Source organism: Chlamydotis macqueenii, chromosome 3 (assembly GCF_036417535.1).
Source record: "Chlamydotis macqueenii isolate bChlMac1 chromosome 3, bChlMac1.mat, whole genome shotgun sequence".
Classification (NCBI taxonomy): Eukaryota; Metazoa; Chordata; class Aves; order Otidiformes; family Otididae; genus Chlamydotis; species Chlamydotis macqueenii.
The window spans coordinates 87,529,406-87,554,247 of NC_141558.1; the positions used below are offsets into that span (position 1 = coordinate 87,529,406).

A 24,842-nucleotide genomic window follows, 5' to 3' on the forward strand; every position below is an offset into this window, starting at 1 on the left:
CACAAAACATGCAACAGTAGCAAGATTCCTCATGAAGTGATGAGCACATTCAGAGCTGAGGAGTTATTTGTTCAACGTCGGCCAGGATGGTGAGGTCTGGCTGAGCCACCACTGGCAGCGGGTTACGTACACAGTGCTCCAACTGCAAACATCAAATCCATTACCAGTGAAAGGCAGGGTCACGGCACCACTTTCATCTTGGATTGTAAGCTCCACTGGGATCGTGTCTCCTCGTGCCTGTACAGCAGTGCCCAGCACATGGGGCTTGACTCCCGACAAGACAGAGGCAGGGTTGGGACCATCACCATGCTCCTTGGTATCAGAGGCTGCGAAGGAACGCGGGAGTCCTGCCCCCTCGCTCCTGCCCATCAGACCACCCTCTTTTCACTGAGTGGGGAACTCGGGCTGAGCTCCACACAAGTATTTTGGTGCCTACCTCCCATTCATTTCAACAGGCTTTAGGTACCTAGACGCTTTTGGAGGCTCTGGGCCCAAATCCAGGAGTCCGACGGGCAGGTTGCTGGTGCCCTGTAGCCTCCAGAGGCAATGCTGGAGGGTCTGTTACACAACGGCAGAAAACCAGGATGCAAGGCAGAAGGAGAAGGCAAAGGAAATCAAGGTCAGAATTAAATTCTTTAATACAAAAAAACGTTTGTTTCTCCTCGTCGTCGTCGTTTTTTTAAGATATATCTGTAATTTCTTTGTTTAAAAATAAATATGTACTAAGGAATATCTTGAAAAAATTCACTAGACACAATATGTAGTGTTAATATCTTTTTTCCCCGCAATTATTACAGATAAACAGTAGCACCAATAAATAAAATGATAACAAATATTAAAATTAAAAAGGAGAGAGATTCAAGATGTAGAATTTTCTATTTTTCCTGTTTCTTCTTTTTACATATATAAAAAATCGTAGCGTCTATTTAATCCGAATCACACATATACATAAACATATATATATATATACAAACACATAGCCAAATATATATATAGTATGTAGATGTATATCTAACCCTTGTCTCAATAGGAATGTGTAGGGGTAGGTGTTAGAGAAATTAATTAAATAACTGCCCATAACATGCTACTGACTCTGCCAACAATTGGGGAGAGATGGGATGGGACAACAGGAAGGTTAAATTTATACACAACCAGTACAAATAAAAAAAAAAAAAAAAAAAGAGGTACGGCTTATAAATAGTTGAAATTAAATATTAACAAAGAATACTGAAAAATCCCTACTCTTTAATTAAATTATCTGTTTAATTTCTAATTTAAAAAGGGATATTAAATAAGTATATAAAACACTTTCTCTTCCCTCCCCCCCATCGGAAGCCTCTGTCTTGCGCACGATGCAGCATGAGTATTATACATTGCAGATGCAAGCACCCACCCGTGTGTTTTTTTCTCCTTCTGAAAGCCATCGGTCGGATGGGGAGTTCCTAGTGGTTAGTAGTCGCTTGTTGTGAGTCTGTTTTTAGACTGTCTTGTCTTTTTGGAAGCTTTCCGTGTTGTACATTATCAGGCGTTGAAAATTCAATTGCAGATGATGTTTGGCAGCATTCTGACACAGACCGAGTACCTTTTTGATTATTATTATTATTATTAATAATTTTAATCACAGAACTAGATTATATATATCCACATAGATGTACAAACACGCTTTCAGGGGTGTGTGTGTGTGCGCGCCTGTGTACGGTGGGTTTCACATACACCACAGCGGATATTGCGGATACACACATAGCCAAGATTCTCAGACATGGCTTAGGGACTCTGGCTGCCTTCACATTCGATTCCCCAGCCCAAGACGTGGAAAAAAGGGGCCTGATATTTACAGTACGTCATTAAAAAAAAAAAATCTTGACGTTCTTAAGGGTCATTCACATTGGGCATGCAAACCGAAGGCAGCAAAAGTTGCTTTCTTTTTCCCCCCTTCAGTCTTGGCATACATATATATTATTTTTTATATATATATATGTATAAAAATAAATATATATATATAAAAAAGAGAGAAAAACACAAACATACATACACACAGACACAAATGCACACATTCACATACACACACACACCCCCCCTACTGTGTATATACTTTTGATTAATATCCCTTTCCAGAAATGTTCCGTTAAGCATCTTGGATGCTCTTGAGTGGCAGCTCTGTGCATGAAGAAAGCAGACAGTGCTGAACAACTGTGTGGCTATGCACCGGTCCCCATTCTTGCTTCAGCACACTGTAGGCCTTGCGTCCTTTTGCAGCCACCAAGGGCGGGAAATCTAGACTCCTGTGATACTTCCTTGAATGGAAACTTAGTGCGCATCAGCTGCCCACCATCTTTAAGAGAAGCCAGCGTGTCTCTCTGGCAAAGTTTCTATAGTGAATAAAGTCAACGCAAAATGTACACTGACATCCCATGTCCCAGCAAGGCAGGCAGGTTATGAGACGAGTAAGGGCGAAGGTTGGGGGAAAAGAGGGGAGGAGGAATCCTTGATCACGCAGACGGCCATTTCCTTGGCCTTTGACCCATCGCACCCTAGGATGCCGCTCTTTGGAACTCCCTGCCCATCCTCTCCATCACCTCTCCTCCCTGTCCCAGGCAAGGAGAAGGTGGTTTGTGGTACAGCACACTCTACAGAGAAACAGCGGAGGCCGCACAAGTCAGTTAGAGTTAAGAAGTTTACACCCAGCGCTTCTACTCAAGTCCAGTCTTAGCTTGTTTCTTATGCCCCAAGTAGCCCGCTTGTGTCCACAGCAGTCGAGTATTATCCAGTGAAGACACCAATAACATTAGCAATGTTAAAAAAAATAATCAGTATATATATATATTTTATATATATATGTGTGTGTGTGTGGTTAAGATATACATATATGTATATATAGATGTGGTTAAAATATATATACATATATATATATGTATATGCATGTATACACACATATATATGTATGCATGGGAAAACCCATCAAATACACCCCTATAGTCTTCCTGGCTCTGTTATTTAGCAGCATGAAAAGAAAAATAAAATAAAACAGTTCAAAACCCAAAGGTGAATTCTGTGCGGCGGGTGCCTTGGGGAATGTTCCTTCCGGAGTCCATCGTCCGTACTGAAAGTGCTGTGCTCTACCGATCCTTCATTTTTAGGGTTCATTTGGATTAGTGTTTTGTTTTGTTTTTTTTTTCTGTCCAGGCGAGAAATCAGGCTCCAGAAACAGGGCTGTTCCCCCTTCTTTTCCGCTGCTCACCGTCTCGGTTTTTCACATCTGTCAGAGAGGAGAGGGAAAGAAAAAAAAAAAAAAGAGGAGGGGTTAATATTTGTGATGGGGGGGCAAGTAGGACAGGAAAGGGAAGGAAGGGAGGTGGCTGATGTGTTTAAGAGCACATGGTGTTAAGACATGGCATGACGTCACTGGTGGGGTGAAGTGCTGTGCAGATGGGGCAAAACAGCTGAGAATCTCGACCCATGAATGGGTCGATGAATTCCATTCCCATAGGCTCACCTAGACAAGGAGGAGGGGGATACTGGGACAGCGGTAAATTTAGGAGCAAAATCAGAGGCCTCCTCGTCGATGAGTTGAGTGTCTTGTTTGCACCCTCTCACACCGTGCACACATAGATACACACAAACACACAGAAAAACAAGGCTAAGCAATGCATGCAGAAAGACAGACTCCCTCAGCTGCCCACCTAGCCTGTCGTTTGGGTTGGAAGCAGTGCAGACAACAAGGCCTCAGGCAGGTAAGAAGGTGAAAAGAAAGTGCCTCTCATTCCACTAGCTGCTACAAGCAGGGGTTAGCACCGGAGAACAGCAGCAGCAGCCTGAAGAAGCAGCATGCGAAATGAGAATTCACCCTCCCCTGTAGGGCCCAACTCTAATTCTACAAGACAGAGCATGAGGAACTTCAGCTTAACCAGCTTTTTATCTGGAAACAGATGAACTACCCACTCCTATGACTCCTTCCTATCTTTCTGGCCAACACACCAGCTCTGGGAATCTCCCCTAGTGCCCATTACCTCACCACAGAGAAGGACCATTAAGAGAAACTAGTAAACTCCTTCTGCCATCACAACTTTATTGCAGCATTGCTTGTTTTTTCTTCATATTTGTGACTATTTCTCACCCTTCAAGCCCCGCGGGGTAATTTCCAGTTATTCTGGGGTTTGGGAACAGGAGTAGAGGGAAAAGACCAAAATTAGGTCTGGTCTCATGCTTCAGCGGTTATGTTCGCTGTGAGAAGTTTAACTCCAGAAGCTGCCTTATTCTGGCCCCTCTATCAATAACCTTCCAGCTGAAATTACAGCCCCCTAGATAATTCTTCTGTCTACACAGCAGTTTTCACCACACTGAAAGTGCCAGTGCCTCTCTGGTTTGGGCACAAAGCATTTTCACACCTAAAGGAAGCACTTGCTTCTTGTAGCAGCCTTAAAATCACTTCACCAATTCCAGGCAGGCAAATGGAGGCAACTGGATTTCTCCTCTTTCAGGATGTAGGCACAGAGGTCCCTGGATCTCTCTCCCTTATTCTCTCCCATCCAGTCACTGCCTCTGCAATACTCTCTCGATAGGAGGAATCTCCTAGATGTCTGTGAGAGGGGCCTGAGTACAGAGTCACGATCAAAGGCTCGTTAGCAACCCCATTTCTATGTCTCTCTCTGGATAGGTGGGATGAGCCCACGCCAGATGCACACACAGCTGGTTTGAGTCAAGAGATCCCACCGGGTTCGCCAAAGCGCTCAGGTGAGAACCAGGCATCATTTTCTGCACACGCCTCTGCCACAGATGGTGCGTGACAGAGAGCACTCAGATGATACGTGCACAGCATGGATCTCTGAACAAACACTAACCACACCGTGTCTTTGCGTCTCCCACCTCACACTTGAAACACAGACTTCTGCCTGCCTTCACCTAGAGACAAACTTAATCCTGCTAGATCCCACACCACAGGCCTGAGTGCAGCCCCTCAAACCACAACACTGGTTAAGACATGGACAGGGAACTGTGAGCACAGTGCAAGAAGACAGGGTGCTCTCCCTGGCTTTTAAGAACAAAGAGGCAAAGGAGAATCTGGGGACAGCCTTGAGGGAGGCCCCTGGCCTGGCTTTCCTCACTCTGCACGCAGCAGAGTGTCCACAAGCCACATAAAACGGGCTTGGAAGACTGGGGTGGTCAAATCCCAGTCAGCTAAGGATTTGTCTTTGTCCAACAGTACGCTCAGAGTTGCATACAGATAATGTACAGAGGGCAGCAGACCCTCCTCTTGGCTACCTCAGCAACATGAACGCCGTTATCTTGTTTTACGGGAAAGGATACCACAGACACAAACACCCTGTTTCTGGAGGCTGTCCCCATCCAAGTCCTGACAGCACATCTGAAACGCTCAGCTGCCCTTTGACACAGGGAAACTCTGTCCTCATCTCGGTTAGCCCCTCTGCCCTCTGGCCCACGTAGGACAGAGAAAAGAAGTAATCATATAGCACTGGTGCCAGAAGTCAGCAGGAAGCAAGCTCCCCCCTCTTTCTCTTTCTCTCTCTTTATGTGTTTCTCTTTCATCCTTCAGGACACAAACCTGCAAGTGCGCTCGTTTAACTCAAGCTGCCTCGACTTGCAACGTGAGTCTGTGAATTTGCAGGAACATTTACAGGTCTGGGGATCTTGTACAAACAAGTGCTTTCTCCTCTCTGAGCAAGGCTCACAGTGACTGCAAAAAGGCAAAAGGAAAGATGTCTAAGCTACAGCGCTTCAGCAGAAAGAAAATACACATGCAACACCCTAAACATCAAAGCAATCCCCTTGCCCCCTCCCGCAGCCCCCATGCTGCCCACTGGAGCGTCGCAGGCTGATGGATTTTCCAGCAGCACCCCGGCAGCCCCAGGACAGCATCCCCTTGCATTAGCGTAAAGAGAAAGAAAACAGGCTCTCTGCACAGTATTCACAAATGCTGCATTGGATCCATTGGCATAGGCCAGAGGGAGGAAGAAGGGGAAAGCAAGGATGGGAAGGTGAGAAGTCCCAACCAGCTACTGAGCTATCAATGAAAGAAACTCTCTGGAGTGGACTATTCAAGTAGAAAGAGGCCAGTGGCTAAATTAGTTAAATACACAGGGTCTCCCCTTCCCTGGAAAGCAGCTGGGCTCCAGCATCACATGCTTACTCCTGCAGCCAGCACTGCCCTCCTTTCTGTAAGCCCCATCCCAACCTTGCCATCTAGGAGTCTCCTACGGAGGGGCTGGGAATTTACAATGCAGAATTCTGTGAACCACAGTGAGAGAGGCAGAGCAAAAGAGACAGAGAGGGAGACAGGGAGAGAGAAGCCACCAAATCCAGCAGAGAAAGGAAAAAAGAGAGAGGGCCTCCTCCCAGTGCCCCAGCACCCCCTCTCCGGCTTCCCGTCATCCCACCTCTCCTCTCCGCCTGTGACTCCACCAGACACACACGCACACGCGCGCACGCACGCACACGCACACATGCACGGCAGATGCCAGCCTGCCTGTCGCCAGTCATCGTAGCAGCGAGGGCACAAGACGAGTAGGGGAAAGCGGATGACAGCGTTGCAACCGGAAGGTGTGGAAAAGAGGTGCAAGGTGCTCGCCCACCCACCCGCACTCTTGTGCCTTGGGAAAACGGTCACCACTGATGATTAGAGAGCCAAGCAAGCTAAAGCCACCTTCCCTGAGATATCCTTAGTGCCGGAGCAGTGCCACCACCAGTGCTGCCCCTGCAGGATCTGCAGCCCACCAGTGACTGGGAGGGGAGGGTGAGATTTTGAGTGAGCAGCAAGCAGGCGGTTTGGTTTGGGGAGAGGGAGGGAAGAGAGTCAGTCTACAAGCAGAGGACACAAACGTACAAGCTGGGTGGTTTGTACCGGCCTTTCTTGCGCTTTCTCTTTTGACCCTTCCCCTTTCCTCGCTTTGATTTTCTGGAAGAAAAACAAAAAAAAAACAGAGAAAGAGAGAGAGAGAAGGAAAGAAAGGGAGAGAGAAAAAACGGAAGAAAACGCAAGGAAGAAGAGAAAAAAAATACAGCCATGTGCCTTGCTGGGAGGGGGGAAGCACATGAGGCAGGACTGGAGGGCAAGTCCCGGGGCCGAAGCACAGATCTCCACTTCGCACACACATTCACCAGCCCCCCAGCGCTCCTGCCAGTGCTGCACCCAGCCTGCCCGCAGCCAAGCCAACGCCAGGGGACTCGGCAGAGACCACCTCCAGCAGGGCTGCTGCTAGCAGTGGCGGGTCTGCTGGAGCCTTGGAGGGGCACCCGCCCCCTCCAGAAAGGAGCACCGGGAAAGGGACAGGGGGTGAGGGGGAAGGAACAGAAAGCTTTGTGAAAGCATCACGCAACCCTGGTGAGTGCAGACAGTCGTTCCAGGCGACAAGCGTGGGCGCACGCTGACTGACAAGAGGCAACCTGAGCGGAAGGGCTCTCCCCAGGGAAAACTCTCTGACCTGACGTGCTGCCCAGCACTAGGCCTAGGAGGGCGTAGCTGAGCTCCAACAGCTCTGCTGCAGGACTCATGGTAATCCTTGGGATGGCAGCAACGGGGGCCTGGCTGCAAAGGGGGCCTGGCCTTAGCACCCCACAGACAAGGGGAGAGACCCTGGTCTACACAGCAGTGCTGTGTGGGAGAGGGCTATCTAGCTCAAAAGCTCTGCAAAGCCACCCCACCTCCTGCCTGTGGTTCGGAGGACTCCAGGAGAACTCAATGGATGTCCACCAACATCCTCTCTGACAGCCTCTGTCTTGAGTACTGAAGGGCAAAGAGGGAGGCCTGACCTACTTATGACACCCAGGAGATAACCAGTGAGCAGCTTTCAGACCTTCCCTCCTTTCCCTCACCTTCCACATGGATCTGCTAGACAGACGAGTGGACGCAGCCAAGGCACTGACTCCATTCTGAAAAATTCACCAGTTGCTCCTGACTCTTGGGCAGCAGCTGGGACAGGCAGGGACTAGGATGTGCAAGCTTGGACACTAACCATTGACTCCTACAGGCCAGTGAGAGCACAGGGAGGGAGGGAGGCTGGAGCCTGCGCTGCTCCTTGAGCCACATTAGCACAGGACCAAGGGAGAGACATGCAAGGAGAAGGCCCTAGGCAAAGCACCAGGGCTTGTCAGGCAAGTGAGCCTCAGCACTGTGGCAGTTCAGCAAAGGCACCCTCCTTCCCTGGCGCAGCCCACCTCGGGAGGGAGGTGTCGAGGGGACATGGGGGGACAGAAGGGAAAGCACCATAGGTGTTTCTTAGGCCCTGTTCAAGTCGTCTCACTGGAACGAGTGTCAGAGCATCAGCGCGCTCCCAGCCTCTGCCCTACATGTCAGGAGTCACAGGGAGGCGGTGAGGGGAGGAAAATCGACCTGAAGGGAGGAGAGGGGCACCAATATAACAGGGCTTTCAATCCAGCACAAATCAAAGCACACCAATCTCTCCCATCCCTTCCCTTCCTTCCCTGGGGAGTGCAGAACCAGCAAAGAGCAGGCAAGGTGCTGTTAGAAGAGGAAAGGGAACGCAACGCAGTCTGGGCTGGCTGCTTCACCCACATCCCATCCTCACCAGAGTTCACACAGACCCAACTCTCGCACACCTTCAAACCACAGAGCCACGCAGACCGATCGTCCCCGACATGGCCCTGTACAGAGAGGAGTGTCGGCTGCATGCAGCCCGATGCAGCCAGGAGCAGATTTCCAGGGGGAGGAGGAGAGGCTGAAAGGCAGCTAGAAATACACAACCACCAAGATAGGGGTTAAAGAAGTTCTCTCTCAGTCTCCCACTTACTCCCTCTGTCTCTGTTTCAGCCTCATCTCCCAGTACTCATCCCCTTCCTCTCTAACTCCACACCTCTAAATGGCAGAGTCGCTATCTCAGCCATGTGCAGTCCAGCTGACTCTCTCACCCAGAGAGGCCATTCTTTCTTTTTGATGTTATTCCACATTTTGTGATCATCCCTGCAACTACTGCAGGACAAGAGCTTATTTCTCTTCTTTCCACAACCTTTTTACTTTGGGGAGGAAGGACAGAGAAGGTTGTGCCTTAACCTCCTTCAGGTCACCGGAGCAAATCCAACAGATTGAAAAAAACTCTCATGAAAGCCTCCACCAAGACCCAGCTAGGACATCCACCTCCCTTTACACCCTCCCAGGACCCCAACCAACCAAAACCAGCATCACATCCTGCATGGCATCAGTCCTGCCTCCACCAGGCCTCTATCGCCACCTCTCCCTGTAGCCAACAGAGCTCCTACCCAAGCTGCTGTGAAAGAAGCCAGCAAGTACTCACTCAAGCAGCAAGAAAAAAAATTAATAATAAAGAAAGGCAGCAATTTGCAGTAACCAGAAACACCCCAGAAAGAGGGAAGGGAGAATAGGGGCTCCACCTTGAATCCATTCTGGTAGGACACACACAACGGGACTTCCCTGACTCGGGATAAAGCATTAGGAATGACTGCCATGGCCATGGGTCACGCAAGCTCCAGGTCTGGGGTATGAAGGAAGGACCATCAGATCTGGGTTTCTGTGCCCACCTGGAACGGATTCAGAGTGTCGCCCCATGCACTACCATATGCCATTTCCAAAAACACCTTCTCAAAGTGAGTATCTCCAACCAAAGAAAAGGGCAAGGGGCAGTGGGGAGAGGAAACACCAACCGACCACCAAAAGAGAAAGGAGGAAAGGCTTGTCACTTACTTTTCTTGTTTGTTTTTGACATCTTTCTTTGGTCTGTGGGGGAAGAGAGAACAAAGGCCTCATTAGAAGGGAGCTTACCACATATGCTTCCAGTATTATCCCCAGTTCCCGCCAAGTCCAGGGAAGGACAAGTACAGCTGCCATTGCAGGATGCCCACGGCACAGGTTAAGTGGTCCTTCTCAAAGTGTTTGCTCTCCTGTTGCACTTTGCTGGCAGCCAGTGCCAAAAGACCCCAGGTTGCAGGCTAGCATTGTCCACCTGTGACATCTAGAGATGGAGAAGCCTCACCAGCAAAGGAATTCTTTTCCCAGGCTCAGTCATCCCACTGCAAACCAACTGAGGAGACTGCAGAAGCCTCTGGACAACAGTCCCAACCCAACGGCAGAAAAAAGGAAAGGCTCTGAGTAAGTTTATTGCAAAAGGACCCAGTGCAGCTCCATTCTCACCTGCAGTCACATTTACTGTGCTGTAAGAAGCTCATGTGCGCTATGTGCTGACTCTGATGGGGTTTAATTCTCATGATCTGGAATAAAAGAAACAGAGAGGGTCACTGCCCATTCACTATTTATATTCACAGCTTCAAATCAGCCCGCTGCGCAGCAAAGCATTTGCACCCCAGGTGCTCCTGGGAAGAGCATGGCAGAGTTTGAGCTGGCTTTGAGGCCCACTCGGGGAACGCCTTTGATCACAAGTAAGCAGCAGCACCAGACTCGTGCCAAAGCTCTGTTTGCTCATGCATGCAAGGTGCCAGCACTGGTGGACTGCCTTGGAGATAGGCATGGGAGAGGGCATAACACCGTAGCAAGGTTCTCACTGAGCCATCCTTGGTCGATGCCAGAGAGACAGTAACAGAGCATCCAGCCTGCTCTCACGTAGAAGCGTGCTTCAGCCTAACGCAAAGGCCCAAAGCAAAAATTCCATATTCGACTCCTTTTCCCTAAGCCACTATTCCTTCCCAGCTGACATCTCACTTTCTCATTGACTCCACACATAAAGTAAATCTGATGATCTGTGCTTAAAACAGCCCTGCAGAACCAGACATTGCCCATCTCCCAGCCCCAGGTGCCTCCAGGGAAGTTATGTTAGAAGCTATGCATGTATTGTCACAGTCTCTCAACCCAAAATCTGGCTGGACCACTAGCATTTGCACCAGAGATCTGTTCAGGTGCCTCTGACCCTTTATAGGCATGCAGGCACACCAGCCAAAAACTGTAATTCAGCAAGGAATGGTAGGAAGAAAGCCATGCCTAGCTACACCATGCTAGTATGCTCTGGCCCAGGCTGGAGCCTGCAAGTGTAAAAGCAGTATCGGAAGCACGGAAGAGCACAGACTGGTTCTCCATCAGAGTTCAAACACAGCTCAAATGACAAGTAAAAAGAGCTTGATGGTTAATCACTTAGTCCTGCCTGTCTCTCATCCATACCAAAAAGTCATGGTAATATTTAGAGTGGCTGTTCAAGAGGCTGAGTGACAAAAGTAGATGAGGGAGCTATGGGTTAAGGGTAACAGGCACCATCACCGTTGTGGACACAAGCTGGGATCCAGGCTGGCAGACAAGGGCAGTGACAAAGCTATCTGAAGCAGAGTTTGCATCTTCCTCATGTGCCCAGACTTTGCTATCAAGGCCATCTCTGTCTCTCCCAAGGAATGAATTCAGCAGCCTCCAAACAAAGGAGGAAGACGCCCAGAGGTAGAAAGGCCACTTGACACTGAAACAGTGTGTTTCTCAGAGCCCCTTTCCACCCCTGCTGTGCCAATGTAGCTAATGACCCAAATCCCCAGCTCTGTTGGTAAAGGCTGACCTCACATGCCCTCTGGGAGAGAGTACTGACAAGCTTCCCCCTTTTGCACCACTCAGTTGCCTTCAGGGCAACAGCTGTGTGGACCAAATGCTGAGTTAAGGTGCAGCAAGGGCCCAAGGAGTATCTTCTTTGGGGCCTCAGAGATAACACCATCAGAAATGCTCCTTTGCGTTCCCTAAGCATGAAATGCTCCTTTGCAGAAACGCTCCTTTGCATGCTCCAAGCTACAGTATTCGGGCACTAGCAAGGTCAGAGACAAAAAGCAGCTTCTCTTCGTAGCCTTGCTCAGCCATGGGCAACTCATCTTTTAACCCTACATGCTGTAATGCTGGGCACAAGGGTCAGGTGAGAGGCGAGCCCTCCCGATCCGAAAATCTCTGGTTCCCTGGGTTAGGCTGCCCTTCCTCTGAATTAGCTGGGAGCTGAGACTTGGGGGGGCTGTGATGGCTGACTTGCTTCCTTCCAGCCAAGCATGCCAGCTTGCAAGTTGGGCCCTCACCTCCATCGTGACGTTGTACACATCCACAGGGACACATTCTAGGCCCTCATCGCCGCAGCAACCCGCACATCTCATCAGAGGCACACAGGATGGCTTGAATATGTACTCCACCTCATCGGGGTACTCCTGGAAAATGTCCACCAGGGTCTCAATTGTCCTGCAGAAGCTGCGTTCGTAGACTTCCAGGAATTTGATAACTAAAAGGAGGAATGGAGGGAATAAGTTAATGCACACTTAGCTCAGGAATGCCTAGTGCTTCGCCCCTTAAAATGAGCCAGACAGTTGCAACACATCTACCCTATGCTCTTCACTCACAGTCTTGCAGGCCTAAGTCCTTTGTTTCTGCCCTACACGCGCGCACACACACAAATTAAGTGGGGAAGAGAAAGAGACAATCTCTTCCTACCGTTGCTTCAAGGCAGAAGCAACATAGACAAGAGAGCTTCTCTATTCACCTCCCTGGCACCATGATGCATCCCATAGGTGTCTCCTCCCTAAGCCCCTTCCCTGCTATCCCGCATACTCTCAGATATGCTGTCACTAAGCATATTAGCTAAGCCTAAAAAAGCACCCGAGACTGCTGCGGATGATCTGCACTCTGGACTAAGGTTCTTCATTGATTTGCCTTTTAACCTCTTTCAAAATAGCCAGTGGATCCCCTAAGTGGGTTTTAGAAGGCAAGGGAATAAGCCTGAAGCATCCTTTCTACCAACCTCAGTGCAGAGACACTTTCGAGAACAAGCAGAGGGTTCTGAACCATGTATCCATGTTATCTTCACTCTTCCTGCCAACTACCTCTTTTGCCCCTGCAGAACATCCACCTCAACAGGCCACCTCAGAACCACGACAGCACCTGCTACAAGTCACAGCCTCCATGTCTCCACACTGACCACTTTTCCAGACCAAGGAATCAAGCCACCCACTGAAAGATCCAAAGCAAGCCCACAACGCCCCCAGGATTATCTAGACCATATCCTTGGCTACTGAACCACAACGAAGCAGTGTGGGAGGGGGAACAGGGTGGATCTGCCATTATCCCCTGCCTTTCCTACGAATGAAGCAAACGCTAACCACTTGTGATCTGCACTGGTTTCACAAGTGTTTCTCAATGTTTCCCTGTCTCTTGCCAAAGCTTCATTTTGCTGCTCGGTCAAGGGTTGGAGAGATTTAAAGAGATGAGAGATAGGATAGATAAGTACACACACACAAAACCCAGCTGCTAGTACAGTTCTGCAAACAGTGAGTACCTGGAGCCCTCCAAGCCTCCCAGCTCTACCAGCATGCAGGCAAAGGAGGATGTCTCACATGGAGCAGAGGATAAGAGTACGCACAAAGAGATAGTACCTGCCCCATGCTGTTGTGCACTATAATGATCCACCTGTACTGTATGCAGAGTCCTACAGCACCAAGGTTGATAACTCCAAGTGATAAGCACAAACTGCTTGCATCATGGAAAAAAATGGTCTCCAGTAAGCGTTTCTAAAGTGCCCTGAACTTGTGACAAACTGGCATAAAGGTTACTTTGCCACAAAAATGCAAAAGCTGCACGGCTTGGAGCTCACAGCCCGCAGTTAATTGTTGAAAGTTAATTCTAGGTCATGTAGAGCTGACAGTGCCACAGTGCTGAGAGCGGGTACAAGAGGGGAGGAGCTTCCATCCAGGGAGTTTGAAGTGTCGGAGAGCATGAGCAGCTATTAAAAGAGAAAGTGGTTTGTGAAAGGGAAATGTAGCCTGGCAGGCATGGACTGCTTGTTGGTATTTGTCTAAAAGACAGCATGTTTCTGTTCCTTGTCCCTTCCCTTCCTCTTCCCTCCTTCTCTAACTGCAGCATGCCTCCCCCCTGTCTGTTCTCCTATCTTGTATGCAGCTACCTCCTTCTTCCCATTCCCCTTCAGAGTGACCTTAGTCACCGCCTCTGTTCCAACAAGTTGAACATTTAATACGTGGGAAATTCTGCAGGCACAATGACAGCCACTGAACTGCACTGTTGATTATTCACGCTGCGGCAGCAGAAAGGATCTGGGAACTCTGGCAGTAAAGGCACAGATCTGGATAAAAATTACTACAGACCTACGTCGAGGGGAGGCAGGGAAGAAAACAGGGAGGGAAGGCGGCAGTTACCTGCGCAGATCAAACGCTGCTCACTGCCATAGTCTGGGGCATAAAGGAGGCAGAAACCGAAAGAGAGCAGAAAACTGAAGTGAAACTGATTCACACCTGCCACACTTTCTAAATGTTTGCACTGCGCAAGCAGCTGGATTACACCAGAGAATCCAGACTACAGATTGGCCAGAACAGCACATTCAACTTCTTTTACAGAGCCTTTACTTTCACGGCTGCACCCTAATGACTACACTTGAGATCTGGCAGATTTGATAGTAACAAATCCTTCCCATAAAGAATCTGGGTGGTTATGCCTTTATTTCAACATATGATAATTTTCCAAAGTTTGAATCAGCCTCCGAAAGGAAACGGGGAATCTTTCTCCAGCTGCCAGTCAGAAGATCCTGCCACTAAAGGCATATTGCCTTGATTTTGTTGGACACAGAGCCTTCACACGGAGACTCTGCAACGCTCCAGAGTTCATTCGCACAGTTAGCACCCAAACCAGAGCACATGACTGAGGTACAGTCATCCTCACAGCAAAGCCCTGCCCCTGCTACCATACCTACACTTACTCCTATGTACTAGGAGTCATATTCCACACTTAGCCGGGCTGATTCAGCCTGTGCTCCCTTTCCATTGGTTTTGTCAGGGACGGAAGAAGGTCTGTCTTTCATGGGGAACACAGGAAGGTCACTGAAGGACTAACACCACTTGGCCTGCTCCCTTCCTGCAATTTGGGCTTCAGCCCACATTAAAAGTTAATCCCGCATGTAACCCACACCCCTACCCTGCAAGACACCTCCAGATTTGAGTCAGAGGTTCTTCTTTGCGAATGGAGGGGGAAGTAAGGTTAAAACCCAGTCAGGGCCCACATTAACTCTTCAGGGCAGACATAGCCACAGCAGGCAGGATTAAGACCAAATTTGGAGCACTCGAGTAGGAACACACTAGACTACAAAAGGAGCAAGTCTATGATCATTCTGCCTCCCTCCCCGTCAATGGCTTAGCAGCAATACAGACACACAGTTCTTTTAAAAATAAAAGCGCAGCCACAAGTGCTGGTGGTTTCCTTTATTTATACCAGAAAATCTTTTCTCGTGGAACAAACAAAGAGTGTTTGTCTGACTCCTCTACAACTTTCCGTGCCACAAAACATGTGGAAGGCTCTCTTGAGCAAAAGAGGGTAGGGGCTGAAGCTAAAATTACCGTCTCCAACCAGAGTAAGTCCACCCCAAATAAAAACCTGTTGCAGCTCAACATCTCAGAGCAAGCACAAAATGGCCAAGGACACAAAATCACCTTTCACCCCAACGCCAAAGTCCCAAAGAGCTTCAGTAAAAGGAACTACAAGACTGTTGTTGTGGAACAGAGGTACATCATCATCTCCTCTTCAGGGAGGAGAAACTCAGGTACAGAGGGAGGGCCTCCAAGGTCATACAGCAGGACAGAGGTAGAGCCAGGAAGGTAATGCCAAGACTCATGATTTCTAGCTCACACATATATAGCTGCTTCGCACAACCAGAAATAGCACCAAGGCAACAGCACCAAAGTCTTACCGCTCACATGGCCAGACCAACTTCTCCCGCGATCCTATCAGCCTTCTTGTGACAGGGAATAAAATTCTGTTTGATTCCTCCCCTCCCCAGGAAGGTCATCAGACACAACAAATGGCACAGATGAGGACACTAGCTCTTTTCTACCACTGGCAGAGGACTGGTTACCAAAATAAGCCTCACAGCAGGCTCCATCTTGATCCCTCTGGAGTCACTGAACCTTCTTCTGTTGACTTCAGCAGGAGCAAGGGTCAAGCGCAACAGGCGGCAGCCCGCCAGCAAATCAGAAATTTTGCCCATGCAAAATGGACAACTATCCCAAACATAGCCTGCCACAAATCTCTGGCAATGCACATGCAGTCTGTCACACCAATAAAGTTACAGAAATTGAAATTGAGTGAGACCAAAAAAAAAAAAAAAAAGCCAATCTGGGCCCACACTGCTAGAGCCCTCTGCTGACCTCCAGCTGGAATAACGCTGGAGGTCACAACCCGTGGGGACCCTGCAAGGCCTTCGCCAGACCCTCCTATGGAGCGAGCAGTCTGCTCTGCTAGGAAAGTACGGGGAAAACATGGTCAGGATGGTCTTAAAGCAGCTGATGATCACTTCAGCCTGAAGTCTCCAAAGTCCACAGCTCTTTTACCCCACTTCTGAACTGAGGACTGCGGACAGAAAGCCAACCCCCTGCAACACGCATGGCTCTATTAGACAGGACATTTGCCGGAGGTGCCTATGACCAATCTGGGAGCTGACCGCTTTTCTGGTCTACATTTACTCAAACAAACCAACGAGGCCGGAGACATTGCCACAGCCTGGCCTTTGGGCAGCCAGACACACAAATTCACAATGGCTGCAAAGGCACCACCTCATTTCCTCACCGGGCAACAGTCCCATCCACACTGGACCACCAGCAACGAATTAAGTAGAACTTATCAGATCATGCTGCAGTCCCCCTGAATCTGCTGAATCTGCTAAGCTCAAATTGGAGGAACAGGGTGTATTTTTTGAGCCTGGCTCTGTACAGTGCTTAGCAATATTCTGACTAGGAGGGTACCTGGGACTGTCAGGAGGCACAACTCCAGAAAATCACCCTTTTCTCCTCTCCCCGCAGAGACTGGCTGCCTGGGGAGAGCCGGCACACTGCTTCGGCCTTTGTTTGGGGATCAGCCCTGGCCACCCGGCCGGGTACCGCCAGATGACAAATCCCTTCCTACGGCACTGTGGCGAATCCCTAGCAAACTGCTCGCCGCTGCTCAGCTCTTTGTGTGCGCGCGCCTGTCTGCGTATATATAAATATATATATAAATGAGCGTGTGTATGTGCACAAGCGCACGCACGCAGTTTTCCTCAGAGTTGTGGGAAGCCAGCAGCGGGCTGGGCCGGCCCTGCTGCCCGCCCCGGCCCCGGGGCCCGGCCTCACGGCCACCCCGGCCCCACAGGCCCCAGGGCCGCCCCGGGCCCGCAGAAGGGGCGCGGGGAGGGGGCGCCGCCACCGCCAAGGGGTTAATGGCGCCGGCACCTCCCGCCGGCAGCCCCCCCCGCCCGCCTACCCCGGCTCCCGCCGCTCCCCGGGAGGTGGCGGTGTTGGCCGCCGGCAGCTCCCGGGACCTGGGGCCTCCTTCCCCCGAGCCCCCGGCCGCCCCCACCCGCCGCGAAGCCGCCCAGCGCTTACCTTCATTGGGTTTCCGCTCCCCATCCCCCAGGGCAGGAGCAGCCTTCGACAACTGCAAAGACAACAGAAAAATCAGTCAGAACACGGAGCCGTTACGCGGTCCCCGGGCGCGGGGGGGTCCCGGGCCCGCCGCCGCCCTGCCGGGCAGGAGGCGGAGGGAGGCCCCGGCGGGAGCGGGCGCCCCCCGAGGTAGAGCCGTTCCCTTCCCCTCCGGTCGGCCTGGCGGGCACAGAGGGACCTTTTGTTTCCCCTTCTCCCTCTCGGTTCCCCGGGGAGCCGGGAGGGACACGGGCGGCGCGGGCCGGGCGGCCCCGGGCCGAGGGAAGGGGCAGGCGAGAGGGAGGCGGCCGGGCCTCCAGCGCGGCGGGCCCGAGAGAGGCCCCCAAAGGGAGAAACGCGTCCCCCAGGAGAAAGATTCAGTGATTATGGTCAAAAACCAGAAAGCAAACCTGGGCCCGAGGGAGAAAAATAGCAGGAGGTGACCTTGTACTGCTGACATGACCAGCGGGGCTGGGCGCCTCCATTTCCCCCATAAAGGTGAATCTGGCCCGAGAGGGCAGAGGAGGGGAGAAGGGCTGCCAGGCCTGAAAGGGCATCGCTCCCCTCTCAATGTCACAGATGTCTGTCATGGAGCGGTGGTGGCCACTGAGGTGTCGGTATCTGGCCGGGTGTCAGGGCGATTAACTGTGACAGCACCGCTTTGCTTCGCCGCCAAACCGCCTGGGTTTCCCTTCTCTCCTCTGGAAGGGAGGGCACCGCACACCCTCACCTAACGGTCCCAGTCCCCAGCCCCTGCATGGCCCAGCGGCAGCGTGGGTCCCGTCCCTGCACTCCCCGCAGCTTCCCCTGGACAAAAACCAAAAAAGGCCCCAAGCCCTGTATTCAGTCCTGCTGTCTTTTGGCACAAGGGGCATTTTCACCCCGCTGATGCAGACAGAGGTGACGACAGGTAACCCACCCCCAGAGCAGGACGGACAAGCCACTTTACTAAGGAAGTCTTTTTAATTCCAGGTGAAACAAAAACTCCACTCTTCCTGCTCTGCGTGAGGGTTTTAGCTCTGACGTTAACTTTCCAGCCAAGTCAGGTTTCCCCCTGCTGTTCTGTTCTGAACCAAAACCAAAAAATGCCTGGCTTTCTTCACTTCTCCAAGGTATGCTGCCACCTGTGTGACGCCATCCACCCCAGAACCTGCTGCCTTTCAGCAGAGGCCCAAAAAGAGCGTGGTGATACATACAAAATACTGCTTCGTCAGCGATATGCTGCATTTAGGCTTAGAAAAAGGCCGTCTGATCTCACAGCCAGAGACAGAACTGAACTGAGCAGGAAAAGTCCACCCCAAGCTCACAACGGGAATCTGCCACCTGTGGTCTTCTAGGCAGCCCCCTGCACAGAGCAGGACCACCATCCGAGCAGCCCAACGTGTCAGCTTTTAAGAGGAGGGGAGCAAGAGAGCCCGCAATGCCCTAGAAGCCCCTCTCCCAGCCGTTCCTTTGTGTCTGTGCGCAGTTCCCTTTGTCTAAGGTCCCCCTGACCGAACTCCTTGCTTCTCATTTCAACCAAAGTCTTTCTGTACCTGGGCATAACTCACCAGCCCAGACCTGAGCCACCCCATATGTGGATCTATTTCTTCTCCCAGGCAAAGAGGGCTCTGTGCCCAACCTCAGTGCTGTGACAACAGTTTAAAAAGCAGGTTCCTAGAAACAGTTTCATTCCTGAAGTGTGAAGGTCACTGCAACAGCACAAACAAAATGGAGGCAGCAGAGGTTGCAGCGGCCTTCTAAAGCCACGCAGCGCCTGCCAATCTATGGGTCAAAAGAAAACCGCATCAAGGGCAGAAAAGCCTCAATCTGTGTCATAGCACAGGAAGAGGATCACGAGCCAAGTCAGTTTATCCAAGTCACAAAGCCCCCAAGACCTTTCACAGAGGGATTTTTGGTTCACACACAGAATGACCGTGATGGACTGAGCAAAATTAGCTCGCAGATACCTTGAGAGTCATCCTGCCCATTCTCTATGCGAGGCTGCCCAGCCAGCTGCCAAGCCCACCACCTCCTCACATGCAAGCACACGCGGTGCGCAGGTGATGGGAAGCAGAAGCAAGCCACACACTTTCACTGCTCACCTGCGCCTGGCCAGCACCTCACCCTGCCCCTGATGTACTGGAGCAGGAACCAGAACACTCTCCCAGCACCCACCTAGACCTGGGTTGCAATCCTACCCCCAGGACGGGAAACAAGATCAGTACGAAGTCTGCAGAGAGCTCCTGAGCACTCCCAGGGGAGCTTTCAGCAGAAACCCAAAAGGTTTCCCAGAACTATCAGTAACATGCTCTCTGCTCACTATACCAAGAACTTTTCTGACCTTTCAGCAGTGCCCTTACCTGTGGCTAGGGCCCTCGAAGCCTGTCCACTAGAACAGCAGGCGAGGCAGGGGCTTCTGCCTCACTTTAAGCCAGTCTGCTAGGTATCAGACAGGGCAACGGGGAACCAAAAGCGTTCCAAGGGACAAGCAGGCCTGACATGCCCTTCGGTGGGAGCCTGAAGGTCACACTCTCCTCTGCTGGCTTTTGGCATTACCCAACAGCTCTGTAACACAATTTCCTTCCAATAGATTTTCAACATTTCACAAAAGTATGGAAGCAACCCCTGGGCTCGAGAGCGGGATAAATGACCCCAGGAATCGGGCTGACCAAGGGGAAGCTCCTTTCTGTGCCCTTTGCAGGTCCCGCAGCGGAGTAAAACCCTCCCTAACAAATAAACCCCCTTCACATCATACGTGTGGTTTCACCTTCCCTGTCCCCTTTCTCCCCCTCGTCCCTGTCCTAAGCAAGTTATTCTCTGAAGGGAGAGAAAAGGTTAACCAAGTCATTCCTCTCTAACCATCACCCCCCTCACCACCACCACCAGCACTCTTTCTCTCCCTTCCCCTCCCCCTAATCTGTGCAGCCTCATTAAAAGAGCTTTGTAACTGTTTAGGACTGGAACAAACAATCCATCCACTTTGAGAGGGACTCTGGGACAGGAGTTAAGGCACTTTTCGTCTTAGGCGCTAGAAATTCTTCTCAGCGGTTTCTACTTAAGGGGGGGGCGAGGGGAGCAGGACTCACTGCACTCCTTCTCCATTGTACACACAGACAGAGGCCAGTAATCCCACAAGCTGCCAGCACAACCCAGGCACCTCTGACACCGAGCAGGACGGACAGGAGAGGGGATTTGGGGACGCTCAGGAATCAGCAAGCCCCTCTGAGATGTCAGCACAGGCTTCCCTATCCCCTGCTCCCAAAGGAGCGCTCCTCCTCCCAGCCTGTCCTCGGAGCACAGGCCTGGAGCAGCTTTTGGGAAGGTGACCCACCGCGTCCCGGCTGCCTATGGGCTGGGGAAGTGGGTTCTGGTGGCTGCCCATCGTGGCCTGGCACAGAGGCACACGGAAGGCTGGGAGCCTGGTGGGTGTGCAATCATTAGCAGTCTAGTCACAGGCTCGCTCTCCCTCCCTCGGTGTCTGATCGCTGCCTGTTCCCTATGGCAGTACAGCTGGTGTATCCAGGTCCCTCCGCAGCTCAGGGCAGGAAGGGAAGAGCTCCCAGACCCTCACCAAGGGATGACCTGCTACCAAAACCCACAGACAAAGGAAGATGGGGAATGACCGACAGTCCCCCATTCTTTTGGAAGGGGACAACAACGCAACCTCTGACCCTGTGGGGCGTGAGGACTGCGCAGCACAGCTAAGCACAGGCAAACAGCTGGGAGGGTGGCACTGCAAACCCACCTTTTCCTCCCACTCCTGCACAGAAAGGCTATCGGCACCAGTGGAGGCAGACACCTGTGGCATCAGCGCTGCCCAGCCCCGACCGTGACACCATTTCCCACCATCCCAGCCTTGCTGCAGGAGCAATCCTAACAACTCCCTCGGTATGGAGGCATGCCCCTGCCACCCCCACCAGAGGAGCACCGTGATTCCCACGTCCCTCCTCCTTCGCCTTCAGAAAAGCAGCCTGACACGCGCCGGACCCCGCTGTCCCAACTCAGCCTCTGCCAGGGCTTTTACTCAATGCTCTCCAACGCGCCTGGCTAGCTAGATAGGTTTTATTCAGCACGACAGTCAGATTAACAGTTACAGATAAATATTATCATCCAAGCACAAAACTCCAGTCCCAGCATGAAGAGTCATGCCTTCTGCCATGCCCAGAGTCATCGTCAAGCTGCCTACGTGAGATCTGCTGGTATTTCTAACGTTCCCATCACCGTGGTGCCCAGGCGATCAACGGACAAATAAGGACAGAACCGAAGGGCAGACCTCACCGTCGATCTGCCCGAGCACTTATATGGCCCGCGTCACCCAGCTATCTGAACATCTCGCAATCTGTCATGTGCCTGTCCCCGCAACGTTTCCCCCCAACCCCACTGACACCCCGTAATTCTTCCCTGCTTTTTCCCCCACTGTTATCCTCTTTCTTTTCCCATCGGCACCATCCTCCTGCCTAGGAGAAAAGGCAGCAAGAGGCTTGGCTTTTTTCGTGACTCCCGAGGACAGACAAGACCTGGACTCTACCTGATCCGCCGTTTCCTCCTCTGGGGAAGAGGAAGGGGAGGGGAGAAGGAGCAAGGGGAGGGTTAAGGGGTATTATCACTAGACGCTGACACAGAGTTGTCTAACCTATAGATGAGGAACAGACGCTACCGTGTAAGTTTACCGAGGAGCTGGAGGCAAAGAAACCCCCGTTTTAGATGACGGTGGAAAAACTCTCAGAGAGCGGAAAGAATTGTCCCACAAGCCAAATCTGGCAGGCGAGACTCATGGAGCTGCTCTGTGCCACGCTCCAGCGAGAGCTGCGCCTTGGTTCCCATCGAGGACAGCCTAATGCACGGCTGTCACTGGAGAAAGTGGAGATATAACAGGCTAGAAACAAAGCGTGCAGTGCCTGCATGACTTCAGTTACAGCTGAAATGGCTCCTAATTGGGGAGTTACCTTCCAGCATTGGTGCTGAACAAACAATGTGAATGACTGGTTAGTTTGCAAGCGACATTTATTTTCATGATACTGGGAGATGTTCTGGCCCACGTTCTCTCCAAGTGCCGAGGAGAAATGGCAGGAGAGAACTAACCTGTTATAGCCTTTCAAATGTAATCCATGCCCGCCTAGGGAACAGCCACTTTCACGTGGGCACTCTGTCTAAACCCCTTAATATCTCTTGGCAACACAGCCCCCTGGACTCTTTAGAAAACAGACAGATTTATAGGACAGGTTTGCACAGAAAGCCGCCTTTCTTTTTTCTTTAAAAAAAAAAAAGGGGGGGAGAAAGAAAAGGTGGAAGAGTTGGTTTCTAATCCTTCAGGAATGACAATAAGGCAAAAGTAAAAGTGACTGAGGAGGAAGAGGAGAGAAAAATGCGCGGTTTTGTAATCTCGGTGCAAGAGATATGTATTTTGAAAAAAAAAAAAATCAATCTGGAAGAAATTCAGGATCCATTTTGTCCTCTTTGATCTCTATTTGTTTTTCCAGCTAGGTATTTTGAACTCCACTCGGCGGCACGAACCCGAGCCGGGACCCAAGGCAAATACCGCCCAAACACCCTTTTGCAATGTCAGGAGACCCGGGGACGGGAGGCGAGGCTGATGCAAGAAGCCACCGCGCTGCCTCCCGCGCCCCGCCGCCCGCCCCGGCCCCGGCCCCGGCCCCGCCGGGACCCCACGGCCACGCCGCTCCACGCCAGGGGCGTGCAATGCGCGCACACGTGCGCGGGGACCCCGCACCGAGCTGCCGGCTTCTCCGGGGGCCCGCCAAGCGCCGAGCACGGCTTTCCCCCCTCCGCCCCCCCGCCCCCCCCGCCCCGCTGCAGCACCGCACGCACGCACACACACGTGTGTCTGCCGCGGGCACCCGGTGCCAGCGGCGCGGGGGCACCGCACCGAGCAGGTGGGAGGCAAAGCAGGGGGGCGAGGGGAAAAAAAATAAAAAAATAAAAAAGAGGGGAGAAAAAGTCTTTCCCGCCCCCCCCCTTCTCCCCGTACGCGGGGCACAAAAGCCCCCGTCCCGCCGCCGCCCCCGGCGCTTACCTCCGCGCTCTGCAGATAGAGCAGCGCCGCCAGCCCCCCGTGGATCCAAGTGAGCAGAAAGTTCATGGTTGCCGGCGCACGCCGCGGAGCGGGGCCCGACGCGCTCCGCCTCGCCGCCCCGCTGCCGCTGCCGCCGCCGCCCCGCCGCGCTCTCGCCTTCTCTGTGCCCGCCGCCGCCGCCTCCTCCTCCTCCTGGGGTGCCGTCGGCCCTGGGGCGCTGCGAGAGGTTCCGAGAGAAGTGGGGTTCCTCTTCGGGGTCTCCGGTTTCAGCCTTCCATAAGCTCGGCTCTCCGCCGGCCCCTGCTGCTGCTGCTGCTTTCGGTGGGCGCTCCGCAGGGCCGAGCGCAGGCTCCGCGGCCGCCCCGCCGCCGCCGCCCGGCCCCCGCCGCCGGGCACTCCGAGCTCCACAGCGGCGCCGGTCCGCGGCCGCTCTCTCCGCGCCGGAGCCGGCAAAGAGGCACCCGCGCCGCGGTCGCTCGGTTTCCCGCACTCACAGCAAAGTTTGCGCGGAAAGTTTCAATGCATCGCTTTTTTTTTTTTTCTCTCTCTCTTTTTTTTTTCCTCCTTCGCGGCGGCTGCCTCCGAGGGGGTCGCCTCCCCGGGAGGGGGGGTTGAGGGGGAAGGGGCTGATCCCGCCGCCGATCGGCCCGACCCCTCTCCGCAAGTCGGGGTGGTGGTGGCGAAGGGGACGAACAGAGCGCTCTCCTCCTGCCCTCCTCTCTGTCTCTCTCTCCCTCTGTCCACCGCTTAAAAAAAAAAAATCAGAATATATGTAAAAAAAAAAAAAAAAAATCCAAACTGGCTAGAGAGGGAGGGAACTGGGGCGGGGGGAGGCTCTGCTGGAAAGGGAGGGAAAAAAAAAATCCCAGCGGATCAAAGTATAGGTGGGGAAAAAAAATAAATTAAACGAGAGGATAAAGGACGGCGGCAAGCCAACAGCAGGTCCCGGTGCCCGGGGAGGGCTGCTCCCGCGGCGCGCTGTCCCCCGCCGGCGCGGCGTGCGCTCGCTCCTCGCCCCCGGCCCGGCGGCAGCCGCGCTCCGCGCACTCCAGCGGCGGCTCCGCGTAGCGCCCGCTCCCCGCGCAGCGCCCGCCCCGCCGCCCGCTCCCCGGCGCTCTGCAACGGCTCGGCGCGGCCGCGGGGAGAGACGCTCCGGCGAAGTCCCACCCTCCCCGGCGATTCCCCTCCCTCCTCCCCTCCCATCCCTTTTCCGCGCTGGGGGAAAAGGCCACGGAGGTAAAAAGGGGTGCGCGCCCCCTCCGCCGCCCGCCCCACTCGGGACTGCAGCCACCCCCAACTCCGCCACTCGTACGTTTCGCATCGTGAGCTCCCCGCCGTGCCTTCCCCCCCCAGCCCGGGCCGCCCCACCGGCCGCGCTGCCTCCACCCTTTCTGCCCCGCCGATGGATGCGCGTTCGGGTCAAAATTCACCTTGCCCGTGGGAATTGCTCCAAAGTCCAGCAGAGCCATTTGGGGGGAGGGGG

General features: G+C 52.5%; 1 protein-coding gene across 6 annotated transcripts; it reads right to left on the minus strand.

The window, feature by feature from the left end:
* Positions 1-614: 614 nt before the first annotated feature.
* VEGFA (vascular endothelial growth factor A) lies at positions 615-24,437 on the minus strand. Of its 6 annotated transcripts, XM_086743626.1 has the most exons (9): positions 23,360-24,437; positions 17,305-17,356; positions 11,974-12,170; positions 10,118-10,194; positions 9,671-9,703; positions 9,361-9,507; positions 6,839-6,910; positions 5,561-5,692; positions 615-3,256 (listed from the first exon to the last, which is right to left on the minus strand). In XM_086743626.1, exons 1-9 carry the CDS (start codon positions 23,423-23,425, stop codon positions 3,235-3,237), a joined length of 798 nt encoding a protein of 265 aa, XP_086599752.1. In that variant the 5' UTR covers positions 23,426-24,437; the 3' UTR covers positions 615-3,234. The 6 variants fall into 6 exon arrangements, with proteins under 6 accessions (XP_086599752.1, XP_086599747.1, XP_086599750.1 ...); XM_086743621.1 differs by lacking the exon at positions 9,361-9,507 and having other exon boundaries at positions 23,360-24,434; XM_086743624.1 differs by lacking the exons at positions 5,561-5,692; positions 9,361-9,507 and having other exon boundaries at positions 23,360-24,436.
* Between the last annotated feature and the right edge of the window lie 405 nt (positions 24,438-24,842).

What these genes read in the sequence shown, in the direction of transcription:
- VEGFA (XM_086743626.1), bottom strand. Translation starts at nt 23,425, where the DNA reads ATGAACTTTCTGCTCACTTGGATCCACGGGGGGCTGGCGGCGCTGCTC. An exon ending in TGTACAACGTCACGATGGAG is followed by an intron (nt 10,195 to 11,973) that starts GTGAGGGCCCAA and finishes CTTTTATTCCAG; the next exon opens with ATCATGAGAATTAAACCCCA. An exon ending in GTCAAAAACAAACAAGAAAA is followed by an intron (nt 9,508 to 9,670) that starts GTAAGTGACAAG and finishes AATCCGTTCCAG; the next exon opens with GTGGGCACAGAAACCCAGAT.